This window comes from Meriones unguiculatus, chromosome 4 (genome assembly GCF_030254825.1).
Source record: "Meriones unguiculatus strain TT.TT164.6M chromosome 4, Bangor_MerUng_6.1, whole genome shotgun sequence".
NCBI classification, from domain to species: domain Eukaryota; kingdom Metazoa; phylum Chordata; class Mammalia; order Rodentia; family Muridae; genus Meriones; species Meriones unguiculatus.
In genome coordinates this window covers 129562459-129584040 of record NC_083352.1, presented here as the reverse complement: position 1 = coordinate 129584040, position 21582 = coordinate 129562459, and the positions used below count along the sequence as shown (strand labels likewise).

The 21582-nt window shown below is 42.0% G+C and overlaps 1 protein-coding gene across 2 annotated transcripts in view; it reads right to left on the bottom strand.

The window, feature by feature from the left end:
* Positions 1–204: 204 nt before the first annotated feature.
* Napb (NSF attachment protein beta) overlaps positions 205–21582 on the bottom strand; it is a 50069-nt gene continuing 28691 nt past the window's right edge. For both annotated transcript variants that reach the window (XM_021656593.2, XM_021656594.2), the window contains 6 exons: positions 13202–13257; positions 12970–13054; positions 7385–7489; positions 5754–5822; positions 5005–5055; positions 205–3647 (listed from right to left, as the gene is read on the bottom strand). In XM_021656593.2, the coding sequence (XP_021512268.1) occupies positions 3537–3647; positions 5005–5055; positions 5754–5822; positions 7385–7489; positions 12970–13054; positions 13202–13257 (477 nt within the window). In that variant the 3' untranslated portion in view covers positions 205–3536. The remainder of the gene's footprint in view (positions 3648–5004; positions 5056–5753; positions 5823–7384; positions 7490–12969; positions 13055–13201; positions 13258–21582) is intronic.

Sequence of the window (21582 nt, the reverse complement as noted above, 5' to 3'; positions counted from 1 at the left end):
CTGAATCACCAAGCCTGGCCTCCAGTCACAACTTTAACTTGTTAAATGTTACACCACTGAAACTTCTAAACCTCAGCCTGTCAGGTGAGCATGACATGAAGAACCTAGCAGCAGAAATATCAATGCCGTAAACTTCCTGGGAACAACTTTAAAGCAGCTTGTTCTGACCTGAGTCAATGTCTCTAGCAAAGACTAATCAAAATGTTACCGATAATCTCCACTTTATTTACTGTACAAGTTCACATAAAACAAACATTCTTTCAGCTAAGGTATTTATTGTTACATGGTTAGTTTTTACGATGTACTCCCTCGCCTGGGAGCAACTCAGGATTTCACAGGAGCCTGCTACTGGTCACAGTTCACACCGCAGCAGGCGGGTCACGGGCATGCTGTGCTGCCAGATCCTCCACGGTCACAAAGGTTTGGATTTGGACATTTTAAGTGCACGATACCAGAGGGAACAATAAATGCACAAGGGCTGGTGCATAAACTTTGGTTATAGTGACACCACCACACATGGTTACAACTGTGCAAAAATACTGTTTTATGTCATTAAATAAAAAAGGAATTCACACGAGCTATCAAAATGTTGCCACAAAAGAAAAGCTTTTCTGTAAGAAATTTCAACTGACATAACTATGAACTATTCCCAGGCACACTCAAATGTCAGAACTATAACAAACAATCGCTGTGTTTTGTTCCTAATATTCTAGACATTGTGAAAGCCTGAAGTTAGGCACACTGAGACAATGCCCTACCCATGTCCACAGGACAATCTGGAGGAAGTAAGCCTGCAAACCTCTGTCTGGACATTTGCCTCATTCTCTTATCTTCTACCAGGTCTGTTCTTGGTATTTGTTATTTGGTTTTGCTACTACTGTGCTTCCCAAATGCTGGGACAAAAATAACCCAAGCACTGACTGATCTTAGATCTCAGTCTTTCCTTTTTTTTTGAGATATACAAGTGTTCCTGATCCCTGCTCCAGCACTTAACTTCAGTAAGAGCAAATAACTGATTGAAGGAAACACCAAAGTAATACAAACACTACTCTAAATGCCCAGCATTTCTTCAGATAGGTGTGTCAGGGACTCAGGAGGTAAGGCAAACTATCCTACAAGATACCATGTGGGTTTCATTTTAAATGGCCACACCAGAAGACTGAACTAGTGAGGATAGAGTACAGAGGCTGGCCAGTGTTCAAATGTTCATGTACTGGAACTGACTTAGAGCCATTTCCATACCTCACTTCCAAAGCTGCCTGTGGCTGGTTGTGAATAAAGCAGTAACTTAGTTTTCTATAAACCAGTTTTAAATTTTAAGTGTATGTGTGTTTTATCTGCATGTATGTTTGTATAACACATGCATGCCAGGTGTAAGTGGAGGCAAAAAGAGGATGGCAGATCCCTTAGCACTGGAGTTACAGGCAGCTGTGAAGCCCCCACGTGAGGGCTGGGACTTCAACTCCGAATCTTCTGGAAGAGCAGATAAGGTATCTCTCCAGCCCTAATAACTCTCTCTCTCTCTGTTCACCTTTACATTAGAGATTCCAATGGAGTCAAGAAAGATCAACTAGGCTCCACAGCAAATTTTACCTTTGGTACAGCAGCTATCATTGAGAAACCCCAAAAGGCATTGAAGGAAAAAGGGAATCCTCATCAGATTCTAGAGCACATTCCCTCTTTTTCAGATATGCAAAGGCCGCTCAAAGGCCTACATACACTCCCTGTTACCACCATGACAGGGGCCTGACAGATACCTAATACCTGTCCTCATGGGACCAATTTCAACATCATCCCCTGCAACTTTGTTTCTTTTTAAAATGAATGATAAAAAGATTATTTTACACTTATGGGTATTTACTTGCATATATGTACATATTCATTTTTCTGTATGTGTTTATCTGTATGCATGTACTTGTGGAGGGCAGCAGAGGGTTCTGGAACTCTTGGGGGAACTGGAATTATAGGCGGTTTTGAGCCACCCAACTTGGGTGCTGGGAATCAAACTAGGTCCCCCTGGCAGAGGAACCATCTCTGTAGCCCCCTCCTGCTACTTTCTTTCACTTCTGAAATATCTGACTTTCTCATCAGTCCCCAAACTCTTCTCATTCAGCCCTTGGCCTGGGCACAGCCACTCTAGGGCACAGTTAAGAACCACCAACCCTAGTCTAGGGCCATCCAAAGATGAAAACACCATTCCAGTGCCACTTTCTCCCTGGTTAATTGGGAGCTTCATTGTCTGAAACACGACAGCAGCACATTAGGACTATGTCTAGTAACACATGCGCATCAAGCACAAATCATCTCAGCATAAAAATATTCACAGGAGACTCAGGAAGCAAGGCCATGTCTACAGCACTGTATCAGCATATAAAGTAGCAGGGAGGGTCAAATCTGAAGTAACAGAGCCTACATACATCGTACGTGAACCAAACAGGCCAAGAGAGTTCATACACACAAGTGAAATCACTCCATCAGTTAAGAAATAAACCAGGAGCCCCTGGACACAGGTGAGGTTCTTATCTAACCAGGCCTACATAAACTCTTGGTCATACTGATGTCACTTATTCACGATGTCCCCCAAATGGACACTTAGCCACACACATTCTCAAGCTTCAGATGGAATCTTTTGTCTAGCTCAGCTCAAACTTGGCATGACTGTGTCCCAGAAGACAAAGTGGACTACATAAATGTGTGAATAAAGGAGATGCCAGTTAAATCGTTTTTATGCAAATATGAAAGGATTTCCATTACAACTAAAACTGGAAATTCTCACTAGGGAAGGGGAAAATTTCATTTCTCATAGGTTTTGTGTGAGTGTGTACATGCACACATGTACCTATGTAAGTTAAAAAAACAAGAAACCAAGCCAATGAAACCCACTTTGACATCCATTCACATAAGAAACAGGATCCCAGGAGCTGCCAGCAAGTTCCTTCCCTTTATGATGCAAGTAATGCTAACAGATACCAGCTGTTCTCAGTGTTTGCCATGCACATGTGAGCATAAGGAGCAAAATAAAAAGCAAATGAATTCATCACTCGCACCATCAAAATAACTATAAAAGAAGGCCAAACCGTTTCTACTGAATTACAAACTTATCCCTAAGAACCACCCTAAACTAAGCCACTTATACAAAAGGTCCATCCAGATACCAATGCACATGGTCTCTGCAAAGCATCTATAAAACTGGGTTGAGTACTAGAGTTCAAGAAAAAAGAAAACACAAAACACGTGGCAACATTAAAACATGGGCCCTAAAAATATCAGAAGAACAGGAATAAGATTAGGCAGTACTTCTCAGAAAACTGCAGACTGGGATAAGCATGATATACTTTGGTTGTCATAACCACCAACTGAATAGAAGCCTCCCATTCTCACACAGTAACACAGACATGGCGAGCTAAAACAATACATAAACTGTGTGGCTTATTTACAACAAAATTAAGTGATTAAATGGGCATCCCAGAAAGACAGCTTTGCCCGAAGACAAAACTAAAAAGGAATGAGCCGCATGCCACAAAGATGTCAGCGCTTCACTTGAGGTCTCCATCTCCTTCTCCATCCCCTTGGATGGACTTCTTGATACGAAGCAACATGGTAGTCAGCCACTGATCCAAGCGTGATATTGAGTCAAACTCCTTCACCTGATTTAATGAACAAAGAACAGGGATTATACCCAAAAAACATTGAAAACCTAAGAAGACAGTGACCTAAGCTGTTTGAAGATGTTACTGTAATAGCCCACTGACTGTGATTAAAAATTACTTATTCTAATTTATAACTTCCCTCACTAAGAACAGCTTTTCTTTTCCTTTATCCCATAAGCCTGTACATTTATTTTTTTCTCTGTATGTGAATACATGTATGGCAACACTACAAAAAAGCTATTTCAGTGGAAAAGTGAATTCTACATGATAGAGGACAAGTGGGCATGACAAAAAATTAGGAAGGTATAAGAAAACTATTATTTACTGACCATACAAAAATGCAATCAAATAGTTATGGAATGGGAAGCAGAATTCCCGTGATGGATTTCAGCACATGCAAAGAAAGACAATGACATTTGTGAAAGCAGGTTGAAGATAAAAGTTAAGACACTCTTTTTCACGGTCACTTTAGGACTGTAGTTGAACTCATTCTAGGCTATTCAGAAATCTGCTTAACCCTGAACACGAAATTTTGAAAGATTTAATAAAAGAAACCAGAAATAAGCTAAGTATAAAGAAAGTAACCTATATCATGAATGTATCAATAGCCTAGTTTTGATACTTTAACTAAAGCCTTTCTTTTTTTTTTATTTTTTATTTTTTTTATTTTTTTACTAAAGCCTTTCTTTACGTTTATGGATCAGGCTGTTTTTTTAACTGCCAAAACTGCCTGTTACGATTCCATCACAGGCTTCTGAAGAAGCATCACAGCTAAGTCACTTCTCATGGGAAGTCAAGAATCAAGGCAAAGTTAATCCGAGCACTCGGGAGGCAGAGGCAGGTTGATCTCAGTGAGTTAGAAGTCAGCCTGGTCTACAAAGTGAGTTCAGGACAGCCAAGGTTACACAGAGAAACCCTGTCTCAAAAAACCAAAAAAAGAATCAGAGGCTCAGTACAGCTAGAACCTAGAATTTCTGCATGGTGGGAACTAACTTTAAAAAAAAAAGGCTGAATTATGTGTATGCATGTATGTGTACAATGTATGCCTGGTGCCCTTGTAGGTCAGAAAAGGGCACTGATCCCCTGAATCTAGAGTTTCAGATGGTTGTGAGCTGTGGGATGCTGAGAACCGACCACAGTCCCCTGTAAAAGAAACAAATGTTTCAAACCACAGAGATGTCTACAACACTTAATGGAACTAATATGCAGGACATGCAAGACATGATCTTTGGAAAATTTACAAGCAAGCTGAATCATATTCAAATAAGTGTTCAGAATTTATAGAATGCAAAGAAAAAGAAATTTTTATACCATAAAACTTTAAAAATTAACATATCCTGAAGATATAACTTACAGCTTCAGTGTAAGCTTCACTGTTCTGTTCTTCATGAGCTTCTAAAAGTTTCTGGTGGCATAAAAAAACAAGATCAAGAAAATACTTTAGACTAGAAAATCCTATTTCTGAAGGAATACTTTAAACCCAAATCATTAGTATCTCATTAACTAATGTTCCTAATATCTCACCAAACAGGATGTATCCAAATATAAGAGTTATCTAGGAATAGCCTCAAGCGCTGTATTGCTACTCCAGGGCTGCCTACTTGAGGACAGTGCTAAGCACCCTAACTCCCTTGGGGTATGAATATCTACAATGAAAAAGCAAGGTACCCACGTGATGGCCAGTCTTCACTGTCAGGTTGGCTAAGTTTAGAATCATTATTCAATCACTCCTTTGGTGTGATTGGTTTAACTGAAGAAGGAAGAACTAAAGGATAGACCCACCATCTCTTGGGTCCTGAATTGAATTAAAGGAAAGAGCAAGTTGGGACTAGCATTCATTTTCCTCTGCTTACTCGTGGTAGACATAGTGTGACCAGAGGCCTCATGGCCCTGGTGCTAGGATGGGCTGTCCGTAAAACTGCAGCCAAAACATACTCCCTCTATGAAATTGCCTAAGGTTGGATTATTTATTACAGCAATTAATCCAGTAACCAAACATCCTTGAAAGACTTAGTAATTAAAATTCCACCCATCACCAGTGCCATAGAGGTGCTATCACCCAACAGAAGATGTTTTTGTCTTCAAAGTTGTTTCAGTACTTACTTTCAATAATTTACATTCTCTGGAGTCAGTAAATGCTGGAAACATTTCCTCGTATTTCTCAAGAGCAAGCTGGGGGGAAGGAAAACACCAGTCAATGTGAAACTTAGTGAACTACAAAAGTTTTCAGTGTTCTATTGGTTCAAAAAATTTATTTCCATCCCATTTAACTGTTGAAGACATATAATGTTAAACTTCACATAACATAAGAAACCTATTCATTTTGAATATTCAATTTCAACTGAGAATACAATTTCTAAAATAGTTTTTAGATTTTAGGTTGGGCTGCTGAAGAGAAGAAATGGAATAAAATATAATTCACTGCCAGGATCTACATATATGTACTAACTAGTACTCAGGTTCCACTTCACTTTATTAGCTGTCATCTTGCTTTACACTTTCTTCGACCTTCACCTTATTCTAACTCCACTCCTGAGGTTTGTGCTTTTTTCTTTTCTTTTTTCTTTTAAAACAAGACTTTAGAAGCTGGGTGTGGTGGCCCACACCTTTAATCTCTGGGTTTGGGAGGCAGAGGCAGGTAGATTATCTCTGTGATTTTGAGATTATCCAAGTTCTAGGACACCCAGGAACCAGGGCTACATAGTGAGACTCTGTCTCATAAAAAAAAAAAAAAAAAGAAAGAAAAAAGAAAAAGAAATAAATAAAAGGCCATTAGGGCCAGTGACATGGTTTAGCAGATAAAGGCAGTTGCAGCTGATTTGAGGTTGATCCCTGGATATGGTGGAAAAGAATAACTCCTAAAAGATATTCTCTAGCTTCCACATGTGTGTTGTTTTTCCTCCCCCACAACAATTAAGTACATAAAGAATCGAATGTAAAAGGAACAACAGAGTGCACTAATTGTACTGTGTCTCTTAGTTCCAACTCTATCTAAAGAGACCACTGAAGGAAACATGAAGAGGGCAGCACTGCAGCCATGAAAAGATTCAAACTCACGTGTCATGGAAGAACTATTATTTTTACTTTGTATGTATGTCGGGGGCAACGTAAGTATGTGTTCATGTGGCTATGTGCCCAAGCATGTTAGGGAGTATGGATATGGCAGGTAGAGGTCAATATCAAATGTCTCTGTCAGTCATCCACCACTCTGTCTGTCTGTCTGTCTGTCTTTCTGTCTGTCTGTCTATCTATCTATCTATCTATCTATCCATCCATCTATGTTTTTTGGGACAGGGTTTCTCTGTGTAGCCTTGGCTGTCCTGGACTCACTTTGTAGACCAGGCTGTCCTCAAACTCACAGAAATCTGCCTGCCTCTGCCTCCCTGAATGCTGGGACTAATGGCATGTGCCACCACACCCTGCTCTCCCATCTTACTTTTTGAATGGGCCTCCTGAACCTGAAGCCCATCACTTGGCTAGAGTGGCTGGTCATCGAGCTGCAGAAATCTCCTTATCCCTGCCCTGCTCCTCAGTGCTGGAATTAGAGGTGTGAGCCGCTGCACCTGGCTTTTACATGGTGCTGGGCATCTGACCTCTGGTCTGCAGGTTTGTGAGTTAAGTGCTTTATCAACTGAGCCACCTCCACAGCTCCTAACACCTGTACGAGAAGATATTAAGGATGACAAAGCGTCTGCTCTCAACAGTAAAGTCATCAGAAAGGTGCATGTTCTCACCTTGGCATTCAGCTCATCCACTATAAAGTGACAGAGTGCTGCCTTGAAGAAGTAATCCTTTGCACTGTACTTCAACAAGGGGTTATCCATAGTGTTTGCTCCTACCTAGGTAAGGAAGACAGCAAGTTACTATCACAGGCAAAGGAATCTACTGCTCACTCACCTGTTTGCCTTTAAAAAAATACCTTTCCGTATCTTATACTGATATAGTCAATACCAAGTAGCACAAACTTTTAATAGATTAGAAGAGCCTGGAAGAAGATGAAGAGAGAGGTATAAGCTCTCCCCATTCTCCATATGAAGTACAATTAGAAGTTTGCTGTTTAAGAAAAATAAACACACTGGGCACAGTGGCACACACCTGTAATCCCACCGTTATGGGAGGCAGAGGCAGGCATACAGAGTCCAGAACAGCCAAGGCCACACAGGGAAACCCTGTCCCGAAAAACCAAGAAGAAAAAAAGAAAAAAAGAAAGAAATACAAATATCTGTGGACAGAGGGCACAGGATAGCTGACTAGCCAGGGTCATGAGATCCAGGAAAATCATGTGGGGTGGGGGCTACTGGGTTTTATTCTTCTTTACTGTATTCCCAACATGAAAATAGTCCAGTATTCAGAAATTCCAAGAGGCGTCAAGTAAAAGAGAGAAGGCAAAGGTTACAAGGAGCCTGACAGGTAATGCTACTCTCCTCTGATGTACAAGAACAGTCTCCTCCCAGGTATTATTAACAAAGGCCAAGGGAAGCCTGAGCTTCTGCCTCCACCAACATCCCTCGCTTTCCAGTGTTAGAGGCCAGTGCAGAAAGGGACTATATAAATCAAATGCAGCCTCAGCGTACAATGTGAATCACCGGTCACGGCAGGATCTGAAGGTGACCACAGCAGCAGCAGACAATTTCAGGTGACCTATCTAAGTTTGCTTACAGGAGCTCTCAGAAAAAAAAATTCCTCAACAAGCTTATAAAAATGCCTGACACTAACAAAAAAGAAAATAAAAACCAAGGTCTTATGTCCAGGCAACTCCTGCTGATTTCATCTGGGTCCCCAAATGTGATAAATGGCAGCTATGAGTGTTAGTGGTTTTTGAGTCTCTTCAGTAAATTGCCAAAGTAAATGCTTGAGGACGATCAGGTTGGATCTTGAAACTATTTTTTATGATCGAGTAGGATTTATCCTAGAATACATACTTAACTTAAAACACACTTTATTAATGAGAATAGAGAATAAAAGCTGTATGCTATTTTTAACACGTGCAAATGGATGTAACAAAACCCAACATACTTTGATGGAAAAAGCACTGAATAAAAAAAAGGAAGAGAGAAGATCTTCCTCAAATTGATAAAAAGCATTAACAGGACCCGCACCTGGCAGCACACTTAATGGTGAGATATCTAAAGTGTAATCAGGAACATGAAAGATAAGGATGCCTGCCCTCACTATTTCTATATTAAATGCTGTAATGGAGATTCCAAACAGAATAACTGACAAAAAAATGATATAAAATATATTCAGACTGGGGAACAAAAACTAACATCTTGTCTATAAAAAATTCTATGAAATCTACAAAATAATTAGGGCTAATAAATGGGTGCACCAAGGTAGCAGCATAGAAAATAAATAAGCAAAACAGCAACTGTCTGTACAATCTGAGGAGGATATTTAACTACAAAACATAACTGAACAAAGTAACAAAGATGTAAGTATCTGGAAAGCACCCTGTGTGAACACTGTGATGGTCAATATAATCATCCTCTTGGGACTAGAGCGATGGATGGCACAGCAGTTTAGAGCACCTGTTGCTCTTGCATAGGACAGGAGTTCAATTCCCAGTATCCTCAAAGCAGCTTACAATCACCTGTTATTCTAGTTCCAGAGAATCCTACGCCCTTTCCCACAGGGACCAAATACCAGGGATGCCTATAGTGCACACATATAAAGACAGCCAAAGCATCCATATACATAAGATAAATAAGTAAATGAATAAAATGACCACAAAATGCTGTTACAAAAAAGAAAATTCCAAACGTTTGATTTTATCAATAAAGACTCAGAAGCCAGGTGCTGGGGTGAAAATCCCCTAACTCAGAGAGGCAGAGAAAGCACCCAGCTGACCTTCCTACTCAGCTCACAGCCTGAGTAGGAAAAAGCCAAAACCTAAAAGCCCAACGCAAAAAGCTTGCTAGCTCAGCTGACAAATGACAGCCCAGGAGAAAAACACCTACCAGCTCACTGAACAGCCCAAAATAAATCTTTCCTTCTCTTCCTTCTTCATTTTTGTTTGTTTTTAGAGACAGGGTTTCTCTGTGTAGCCCTTACTGTCCTGGATCTCTGTCTGTAGACCAGGCTGGCCTCTAATTCAGAGATCTACCTGCTTCTTCCTCCCAAGTGCTGGGACTAAAGGCGTGTATTACCAACATCTGGCTAAACTTTTCCTTCTTTAAATTATTTTTAAAGAAAAATATTTAACAGCAAACACAAAAAGTAATATATATCTAGATCATAAGACTACATATTCACAGTTGACAATACCCCCTGAGGATAAATTCTCTGTGTCAACATGAGCAGACCATGAGTGCCCGGGTACTGGCTAATATCACCCTGGATGTTTCTGAACAAGATTAGTGTTTCAATCAGCAGAGGAGAAAAGCAGACTTCCCTCCCCAACAGAGATAGGTCTCAGCCAACTGATGCCCGGACCAATTACAAGTGTAAGCAAAGGGGCTAGTGAGATGCTCAGCAGGTAAAAATACTTGTCACCAAGGCTGAAAGCCTGTTCATTTCCTGGATTCACATGGTGCAGAGAATTGACTTCTCTAAGTAGTCCTGGCATTCGCCCCAATAAATAAATAAATGTAATCATTTTATTTTTTAAGTTTAGCAGAGGAGGGCTGATCCCCCTCAGCTGGCATGGCAGGTCTAGACCTGAGACGCTGCTCTTCTGTGTTTGGGCTATGGCTCACCCCATGTGTTCTCATGGCAGATCTGCGCCATCAACCTCTACCATTGAGAATTAACCCCTACAATCATCTCTTTCTCTTCTTCCTGTACCCCAATCTGTTTGCTCTATTTTTCTAGAGAACCTTGCTCCTTGAACTGGGTTTCACACAGCCAGTTCAAGACCCATTAACAGTGAAGCTAGATTCATTGCAGAATAACATACTGATCTCCAAATTTATGTTAATTCAAGGGATCCTGAAGAAGAATCTTGAGAAAGAGGCAACTACAAGACTGACAGTTCGTGATTTCAAATTTCTCTATAAAGATATGGTTATCAGAACAAAGTGATACTGGCATAAAGCTAAACAGATGGAGTACAGAGCCCGGAATTAATTCCCCAGAACCAGTGAGAACATTTTCAGCAGGGGTCCCAGACCATTCATTTGCAAGGGTCTATTTACCAAACAACAATGAGTAAAGTGATGTTCATATGTCAGAGAGAAGGGGTCTCCCTGCCTAACATGCACACAAATGGCTTAACTCCGAATGGATCAAAGACCTACACCTAAGTGCTGGCTAGTGATGCTGACTCAAGTGGCCCCTGCCATGGGCTTCGTAAACTTGGTATGCTTTCTAAATTTTGTAAACCCTCAGGGCAGGGAAGTGGCCAGGTCCCCACCTGAGGAGCTCCAATAGCTGGCCCCACCTACCAGACTTCCCTAATGGCCCTAAGGGTCATTCCCAGCCCTAAGGTGGGAGAGTACACAGGTCTCACCCTATAAGAAAAATCCCACCAACCCCTGAGCTCCCCCAAGGTTAGGATTTCAAATCCCACCAATCCTCACCCTGGAAATCTCTGCCCTGGAAAGCTCTGCCCCTAAGAAATCCTATACAAGCCTTGCCTTCTGTCAGTTCTCTGCTGTCTTCTCCCAGGAGCAGGGGCAGCCACCCTAGATTCAGCTCCCCCAAGCCCGGGATTTGACCCTCCCAATAAATCTCTTTTATGAGATTTGCTACCTGGTGTGACTCTCCCATTGAAAGAAGCTAAGAAGCAAAGAAGGGAAGAAGGGAAGAAGCAAAGAAGTGGAGCAGGACTAAGGCTCGTGAGCTCCTCAGCTCAGCTGGGGATATCCTCCCCTGGGAGCTGCAATGCCTCTACTGAGGGGGCTTCCTCTCAGAGCTGTGTGGTTCGTAGGCTCCCATGTCTCAGGATGCCCTTTCATTGGGACACTGAGCTCTTGAGTCCCTGGATACCTTTCCATCCAAGCAGGAATGCCAACACTAAGCAAAAATCTTAAGACTCAGAACAAACCACAGGTTAAAGATTCATGATCTTCAATTCGGCTAAACTTAGATGTGACAGCAAAAATACAGAAAAGAAAAAGACAAATTAGAGTTCATAAAAATTAAAAATGTAAGCCAGGCATGGTGGTGCACACCTGTAATCCCAGCACTTGGGGAGGCAGAAGCAGGCAGGTATCTGTGAGTTTGAGGCCAGCCTGGTCTACAGAGTGAGTCCAGGACAGCCAGGGCCACACAGAGAAACCCTGTCTGGAAAAACAAAACAACAACAAAATTAAAAATGTAGAGGCTGTGGAGATGGCTTAGTTTCTAAAGTGATTGTTGCAAAGTCTTAAGACCTTGTTTGGCCAGCTGATGGTGGCACATGTTTTTAATCCCAGCACTTGGGAAGGTACAGGCAGATGGATCTCTGTGAGTTCAAGGCCAGTCTTGTCTACTGAGCTAGTTCCAAGAGAGCCAGGGCTCAGATAAACTCTGTCTCAAAAAAACAACAACAAACCTGAAAAACTGAGTTTGATTTCTGAGACCCACACAGTGAGGAGAGAACCAGCTCCTTCAAATTGTCCTGTTTTCCATAGGTGGCACTCACATAGTTCACACATTCAAAATAAACAAATGTAAAAGTTTATTTCAAAGATTAAAAAAAATTAGATGACGCAACATAAACAACAGAACGAAAAAGAAATCCGTAAAATGGGGGAAATTGCTTGTAAGTATTATACTGACCATACAGGACTTGTACCCTAAGATTAAAGAGCTCCTAAATCTCAAAATGAAGGACCTCAGAAATTTCTCCAAAGATGGAAAATGGCCAGTGAGCCCATGAAAATCAGTATCACTCATCATGAGAGAAAGATAGATGACCCTTCACATTCTTTAGGGATCACAGAGAGATGCTGGTGAAGACTGGAGAAGCTGAGCCCAGGGCACTGTGCTGAGAATGCTCAGTGATCCAGTACCCTGTGAGAGTCTGCTCTTCAGCAAAGTAGGCATGGGTGTACCAAGAAGCCCACCAATCCTAATTCCACCCCCAAGCATGTGGCCCCAAGTGGAAGCTCCCCAACAACGAATAAACCTAGCAACAAATAAACAGATAAGCCAGGGTATTATTCAGCTATGCAAAGCAATGAAACATGGACACATGTTAGAATATGAAGACTCTAGAAAACGAAGTCAGTCACAGAAGAACAGATGGTATAGTATTCCATAGGTGTGAAAGGGGCAAATCAGGGAATCAGAAAGCAGGTTGTGTTTTCCAAGCTTCTTTTGGGAGTAATGGGAAGGCTCCAGTGTTAGGGAGTAGTGATGGCCACAGACTTTGTCAAGGTGACCACAGTGTCCTCACCTGCTCGTAGATCTCAATGGCTTTCTGGTACTGCTCTAGCTGTGCGGCATAGGCCGCCACCTTCAGCAGACACTTGTTCGCAGAGCTGAAAGTAGGACAGCACAGAGTAAGTGACGATACTGAGAGACATGGCCAAAGGACACCTGCTTCCGGCAGAGATGCTCAGACAACAGATGATGAGTCCTTTGTCATATAAGAAAAGCCCATTACTAATATAAAGAAAAGCACTTGCCTGTTAGATTCTTCTCCTTTGTAATAATCAGCAGACTGTTCATAATGTGCAATAGCCTGAAAGTACATACATTAAATTGACAAATAATTCATTCAAAGAATTATCTTAAAAACTGCATGTAGGGGTTGGTAGAATGGTTGGTTTACATGTTCATCTGTTGACAGGCACTAGGGAGACCCACTTGGGGTCTACTACGGATAAACTGCTCTGATCCTCTGTACTTAACACATGTGGGAGCATGTTCTTCAGCAGTAGGTAAAGGTGTTTGCTACCAACCCTGACAATCCAAGTTTGATCCTGGGACTCTCATAGTGGAAGGAGAGAAGGGATTTCTGCAAGTTGTCCTCTGACCTTCACAAGTGTGTCATGCACACGTGTACACAAAATAAATGGATGTGATAAAAAAATTTAAATATATGTACACAGAGTTTTCGCCCCAATAAGATAATTAAGCTTATTCCAGGTATAAATCTTTCAAAACTTGGCCTCCTCAGCAAATACAGTAAAGCATGTAGCCCCAAAGCCTCCTGGATACAGAACACTTGTCAGAAACTGTCTATGGTGGCCTGGATGGAGAAAAAAAAATGTCCCTCTTAGGCTCACATATTTGACAACTTGGTCCCAGTTGTTGGTTCTATATGGCGAGGTTATTGGGAGGTACAGGTTTGCTAGAGGAAGCACACACTAGGGGTTGCTCGGTGAGAGTTTAGAGCTTCACCCCACTTCTAGTTCCCTCTCTCCTTTGTTTGAGGTTGAGGATGTGATCTCTTGGCATCCTGCTTCTGCCACAATGCCTGCCCTTTGCAGTTGTGTCTTCCTGTCAGGATGGACTCTGTCCACAGAACTCTAAGTCAAAATAAATTCCTTGTTCCACAAATTGCTTTTAGTCATGCTGTTTTATTTAAAGCAGCAGAAAAGTAACCAACAGTTTCTCTCATTCACAGCAATCAGGCCAGCTTCCACTGCAGTCAGGGTGGCCCATGTTCTCCAATAGATTATGAATACCAAACATCTTATTCTGCACTCGATTTATCTTTTCCATGTCCCGACAGCTAACAGACATAGCCAAGTCTGGGGTGACTGAAGCCACAAACTGAAGATGGCAGAGTTCTGTCAACTTGCTTCCTAACCAACCCCATTCCCCAGCATAACGAACCCTGCCAAATCGACACTCTGGACTGTTAGCGTAGAGAGCTCAGAAGCATTTATACTCTACAACCTACTACAACAGCTTTGACTGTTCCTACTACCACAGAGTGTCACATAAGCAAAAGTGTTCCTTCATTTAAAATGTGTGACATGCAAAAAAACAGTCAAATGGAGAGAGCAGGAAGGTAGAAGCCCACATCAGGGTGTGACAGGATTAGTGAAATCAGTCCAGGAGATACTTCAGAAGGCAAAACACACTGTCAGAGCACCGAACAATGCAAAGCAACTCCAGGAACAAGATGGCATATACTGCTTTAATAAGCACGATGAGGATGAATTCTGGGGAGAATGAGCTGCTTTTTAAGGCAGTTGTAGGGGAAACAGACCATGCACGCAGGTAAGGGCCTGAAAACCCAGTGGATTCTACCACCCAAATGGCAAAAGAGAAGTCTGTGGGAGGCTTTAAAGCTGGCATTAGGCAGGCATTTTCTGCAATGGCTCAAATCATAGTTTGGGGTGTAGGAGCTGATAAAGCTGTGCTGGCAAGTACTCAGTGATCTTGTAAAACCGCAATTACCCACAACATAGGAGTAAGTGCTGTGTCCTAGAGAGCTACTGCAAACTTCAGCTTTGCATGACTGAACATTTTTTAATTTGTTTATTTGGGGGGATTAGAGGCATGTGGAAGTAAGTGGCCACTTGCTGGAGTTGGTTTTCTCCTTCTACTTTGTTTTGGTTCTGGGGACTGAACTAGTTCTTTAGGCTGCAGGACAGGTGCTTTGCCCCTGAGTCATCCCACTGGCCCAACTTCACGATTTTTATGTGCCACAATGCTTTTGCTTCGGGTGATTAAAGAGCAAACCACTTCTGTTGGCTTGCCAACATCCAGAAGCAAGCAGTCCTTTTCCTTAATTTACAAAGCCTTCCCAATAAGCTCAAAATATTCAACTAATAGCACATGAAAATCAGACTAAAGGTGCTAGGCACAGAATAAAGAAAACAAATAGAACAAAACAGGCTTAGGAAATATAGCTGAATATCCATTTAAAGCCCTTGACCTATGCCTGTCTGTAAAGTAGTGATTACAGCTGCCAGAGCCAACACTCCTGAAGCCTCTGTATTGTGGAGCATCCTAAGAACACACACCATTTGAATAATTCTTCAATAATACACTTCTACTGGGCAGTTCAGCCATTTAGCCCACTTACCTAATGTGCTCCCCAAACAGATTTTCTCAGTGTTATTTATAATAGGAAAAAGATATAAACAACTTCATTGTTTAAACATGTGAGCTACAGGTAGTGGGTAGAAGTACCAACATAGAAAATCAATATGTACACTGTGACCACTTTTAATAAACAGAAATTTCCATACCAAAAGAAGCAGGGAAAAGACAATCCTTTGGAATCCTATTTTAAAAATATAATTTTTTATTTTTTAAAATTTATTCACTTTTTATCCCAGCTGTAACCCCCACCTTGTCCCCTCCCAATTCCTCCCTCCCTCCCTCATCTCCTCCCAGCCAACATCAAACTAAATGGAGAGAAACTTAGATCAATCCCACTGAAATCAGGAACAAGGCAAGACTGCCCACTCTCTCCATATCTCTTCAACATAGTTCTGGAAAACCTAGCAAGAGCAATAAAACAAATAAAGGAGATCGAGGGGATTCAGTTTGTAAAGGAAGAAGTCAAAGTATCACTATTTGCAGATGATATGATAGTGACCCCAAAAATTCTACCAGGGAACTCCTGCAGTTGATAAATACCTTCAGCAAAGTGGCTGGATACAAAATTAACTCAAAAAATCAGTAGCCCTCCTGTATACAGAAGACAAACGGGCTAAGAAAGAAATTAGGGAAACAATACCCTTCACAATAGCCACAAAGAACATAAAGTTCCTTGGTGTAACTCCAACCAAGCAAGTCAAAGACTTGTATGGAATCCTTCTTGGAGCTGTCACACACATGGTTCCATCTCACATAGAAAGGCAAGCTCTGTGAGAGAAGGACCAAGACTGCTGTTCATCACTGCATCCCTAAACCAGGATAGTGCCTACCAAATGGCAGGTTTTCAGAGAATGAACAAAAGGATGGCACAAGCAAAAGGCCCTAATAGGCCACTGGCAATATTCTGAGTAAACCAAAGAACCAAAAATAAGATTTTTTTTGGCAAATTTATGATTGGAAGAAAAAAAACAAAAAGAGCTCTTGGGGCTGGGGTATAGCCCAGTGGTAGAGTACATGCTTGGCCTCTTTGAGGCCTCAGATTTGATGCCTGACTTCCTGTTCCTCCTTTCTTCTGAGCCATTCTTATTCTTTGAACTGCTCCGCACTGTTTTCATAGTAATAAATGGATTAGGACATGAAAAACATACCAAGTCCCTTTAAAAAGCCTGAACCACAGATCCTCTTCCTAGGGAGAGGGAAGTGCCCTCTTCCTAGCTCTTCACTAAGATCAACTCACAGGGCTGAGCCAAATGGACCTCCTATCTTGGTATGCTGGATGTGGGGAGTTAACAATTTGGTCTAACTTAATATTTATTAGGAGGGTATCCATTATAAGTTGTTGTTTTTTTTTTTTTTTTTTTTTGGTTGGTTGGTTGGTTGGTTGTTGGTTTTTGTTTGTTTTACATTGTTTTTGACAGAGTGTCACTGAACTGCAACTTGCTATGTAGACCAGGCTGGCCTTGAACTACCTTCTGAATGCTGAGATTAAAGCCATGCCTATGAGTAAGGTTTGTTTTGCTATAATTATTTGGTTGTTTTTTTCTTTTTGTTTTTTTGAGATTATATCATTTCCCCTCATCCCTTCTCTCCCTCCAGACCCTCCTTACTCTCTTTCAAATTCATGGCCTATTTTTTTTCATTCATTGTTGTTAGACATATATTCCTAAATATATAAATACAACCTCCTCACTATAGAGCAAAGCTGACCATGTGGTATGGGATAATTAATTGGTGTGATTGTCCCTAGGGAAGACTATTATTGTTCTTGCTCTCAGCATCCCATTGTTGCCTGTAGTTCTTTGTCTACAGCTGAGGCCTCCTGGGCTTTCCTCTGTCCATCTAACGTCTATTGCTGTTGTCCTTGTTCAGCTCATGTTTAAGCAATCCTCTTGGTGAGGCTTTATGGATGTTGCTTCCAGAAAACACAATCTCACAGCAACCTCCCTGTTCCTTTGACCCTTAAAGCTTTCCACCTACTCTTTTCAAAGGCCTTAGTGTAGAAATTGCATCCTAAGTTTTTAAAAATTTTTTATCAATTATTTATTACAATTTATTCACTTTGTATCCCAGGTGTCACGCTCTCCAACATCTCCTCCCAATTCCACTCTCCCTCCCTCTTCTCCCCTATGCCCTTTCCCTAGTCCACTGATAGGGGAGGTCCTCCTCCCCTTCTATTTGACCCCAGCTTATCAGGTCTCATCAGGGCAGGCTGCATCATCTTCCTCTGTGTCCTGGCAAGGCTGCACCCCCACAGGGGGAGGTGAACAGAGAGCGGCCACTGCATGGTCCTTAGTTGGAGTGTCAGTCTCTGCAAGGCCCCCAGGGCCCAGGCTTTTTTGTTTTGGTTTGGTTTTTTTGTTTGTTTGTTTGTTTGTTTGTTTTTTGGCTCTGTTGGTCTCCTTTTGAAGCTACTGTCCCCTCCAGGTCTTTCTATCCCTCTCTTCTATCATGATCAAGGTACCAAAGCAGAGGCTGAGACTCATAGTCAAACTTTGGGAAGAGTGCATGGAATTTTATGAAAGTTTTTTAAATAAGGCTAATCAAACCAAACTCCTGACTCCATGTTTTCCCAAATTTTAACAGAAAAACTCAGGAAAGGAGAACAGTCACAATTTGCAATGTATCTTCACTCCAGTGGCATTTTAACTTAACAGGCATTTGCAGGCCCTGGTGCTGAAAGGCATCCCACTGTATCTCACCATTTCAACCTTGGGAGTCCATTGTGCAGATGGAATACTGTTGATGAACCTTAAAAAAGGTTCAAATTCCCTTAGAACAGATAGCCTGAGGCTGAAGACAAAGCTATCAAATGTGCCCATTCTATGCCATAAGCAATACTATTAAATCAGGTTTTTTAGGAGCCATATCCAGAAACAAGCTATGTCTCCCCTGGGTCATTTAAGGATCATATATGTCTGTAGGACCTGTTTACATGGGATGATTATTTTACCCCAGGAAGCTATAAGAAATCATTTGGATATGATGGCACACCCCACTGCCTAGTAGCTAAAATATGTAAATGAATCAAGAGAACAAATAGACATCTGTCATCCTGACAATGAACAACATCTAGAACAAGCCAGTGCTTTGGGTTAACTGATTGCTCAAACATAACTTTCACACTTCACTAAGCATAGCCCTGTGAATCCAACCAGGGAGAAGACAAGGACATTTCAAATATATAAGAGCCTCAATGTCAGGGACTGTGACAAGCTAGCTCTCTGTCTCCATGTCTCTCTGTGTATGTATAAAATATAACTTGTATGAGACAGTGCCTTGCTATGCAGCCACACTGGCCTTGAGCTTACAATGCTAAGTCCCAAACGCTGACTGCTGGGATCACAGGCCTCACCACACCCATTTCTTTCCTTTCTATTTATTCACTTTACATATTGATTGCAGGCCCTTTCTCTCCTCCCAGCCCCAACCCCACCCCTATGCATCTAGTCCTACAGCCTTCAGAAAAAGATACAGCAGTGAAAAAATGGTGCCACCTACTGGCTAACTCCCAGAACGACTGAAACAGACCAGAAGCTAAAAGGCCACCACAACAGACCAAAAGAAGGAAAACAAAAAAAGAATTTCAAACGAAGACTGGAAGCAGTGCAGACTGACACACTAGTGTCACTGCCCTGCTGCTTCACAGTCTGAGATGAGAGGACCGAGATTTCAACTGACACCCACCAGAATGGCTAAGATCAAAAACTCAAGTGACAACACATGCTGGAGAGGATGTGGAGAAAGGGAAACCCTCCTCAATGCTGGTGGGAATGTAAACTTGTACAACTACTTTGGAAATCAATCTGGCACTTTCTCAGAAAACTGGGAATAGTGCAAACTCAAGATCCAGCTATACCACTCCTAGGCATATATCCAAAATATATGCTCAAGTATACAACAAGGACATTTGATCAACCATGTTCATGGCAGCTTTATTCTTAATAGCCAGAATATGGAAACAACCCAGGTGTCCCTCAACTGAGGAACAGATATAGAAATTGTGGTACATTTACTCAATGGAATACTACTCAGCAATTAAAAACAATGAAATTGTGAAATTTGCAGACAAATGGTGAGAAATAGAAAAGAACGTGAATGAGGTATCCCAGAAGCAGAAAGACACACAGGATATATACTCACTTATAAGTGGATAATAGACATATAATATAGGATAATCATACTAAAATCTGAACACCTAAAGAAGCTAAGCAAGAAGGAGGACCCTGAGTAAGATGATCAATCCGCACTCAGAAAGGCAAACAGGATGGACATCAGAAGAGGGAGAAAACAGGAAACAGTACAGGAGCCTACCACAGAGGGCCTCTGAAAGACTCTACCCAGCAGGGTATCAAAGCAGATGCTGAGCCTCATAGCCAAACTTTGGGCAGAGTGCAGGGAATATTATGGAAGAAGGGAAAGATAGAAAGACGTGGAGGGGTCAGGAGCTCCACAAGGAGAGCAAAAGAACCAAAAAATCTGGGCACAGGGGTCTTTTCTGAGACTGATACTCTAACCAAGAACCATGCATGGAGATAACCTAGGACCCCTCCACAGATGTAGCCCATGTCAGCTCAGTGTCCAAGTGGGTTCCCTAGTAAGGGGAACAGGGGCTATCTCTGACATGAACTCAGTGGCTGGCTCTTTGATCACCTCCCCCTGAGGGGGAAGCAGCCTTACCTGGCCACAGAGGAAGACAATGCAGCCAGTCCTGATGACACTTAATAGGCTAGGGTTGGATGGAAGGGGAGGGGGCCCTCCCCTATCAGTAGACTGGAGGAGGGGCATAAGGGGAGAAAAGGGAGGGAGGACAGGATTAGGAGGAGATGTGGAAGGGGGCTATAGCTGAGATATAGAGTGAATAAATTTAAAAAAATTTAAAAAGAGGAATGAAAAAGAAACAAAATGATAACAATAAAATCCGTTTCATTCCTACCAGTCCTGTGGAGCACATGTAGTCAAGTGGGCGAGTGGCATATTCCCTGGTATAAGGAATGGGTTCCATACCAAAGGTTCTTACTGCCAGGCCAGTGTGGTCTTCCGAGTTCCTAGTTTTGACTTCAATGGGCAGGGAAGCAACCCAGAATGGCGTCTGTGCACATTCCATGTCCTCCACAAGACCCACTCAACGCAGTGAAAAGATAATGTCCATCCAATTGCTGAGAAAATTAAGACCTAGCCACAGCTGACCTGTACTCTCCCTTCCTTTTATTAATACTACATCAGAGAACAACTGCAGACTTTATTCACCTGCCCCCTCTACCACACACTCACACATCTGGTAATCCTCTTTAGATCAAGACCAGAGCTTCCTCAGGAAAGAGAGTAGGAAGTGGAGCAGTGTGTGTGTTTTGTGTGTGTATGTGTTTCTGTGAATGTATGTTTGTGTGAGTAAGTGTGTATGTGTGTTTTGGGGGGTGAACAGCATGAGGCAAATTCTGTGTAACTGATAACTGTAGCAGCTGGTATGATATCAGTTTCAGATGCTTCATGGATTCCTGACTATGTCAGAGAGGGGACACAGTATGCTTGCTTAATCCTAAGTATTTGTTTAGAACCTACTATGTCCTGGTCCTTGTGACCAATAAGAAAGGCAGAGACAGAACTCTGTTGATAAGACACCAAGACCAGAGGTGAGAAGGATACAGAAGCAGCAGAATCATGAGCAAGCATATGCCTTAGGATAAAAGGTCACTGTAAAATGGGGTGAAAATGAGTAAGAAGTGTGTAGTATGGGCGTGTCATCTGGATAAGTATTTCTGAGGTCTATAATTTTAATGAGGGGTCATGAGCTAGAAAAGATGATAAAGGACACAAGGACTCAGCTTGTGGATATGTGAGGAAAAGCTGGGCAGGTAGAGGTAATGGCTGGTCCCCAGGTCCCAGGGCAGGAGCTCAGTCAGTACAGAGAAGGAATAGCACGGAGGCCACAGTGGCGAGAACAAGGTAGACAGGGCAAGATAACAGGAGACATTTGAGGTCCTAGAGGAACACAAGTGGGTTGGGA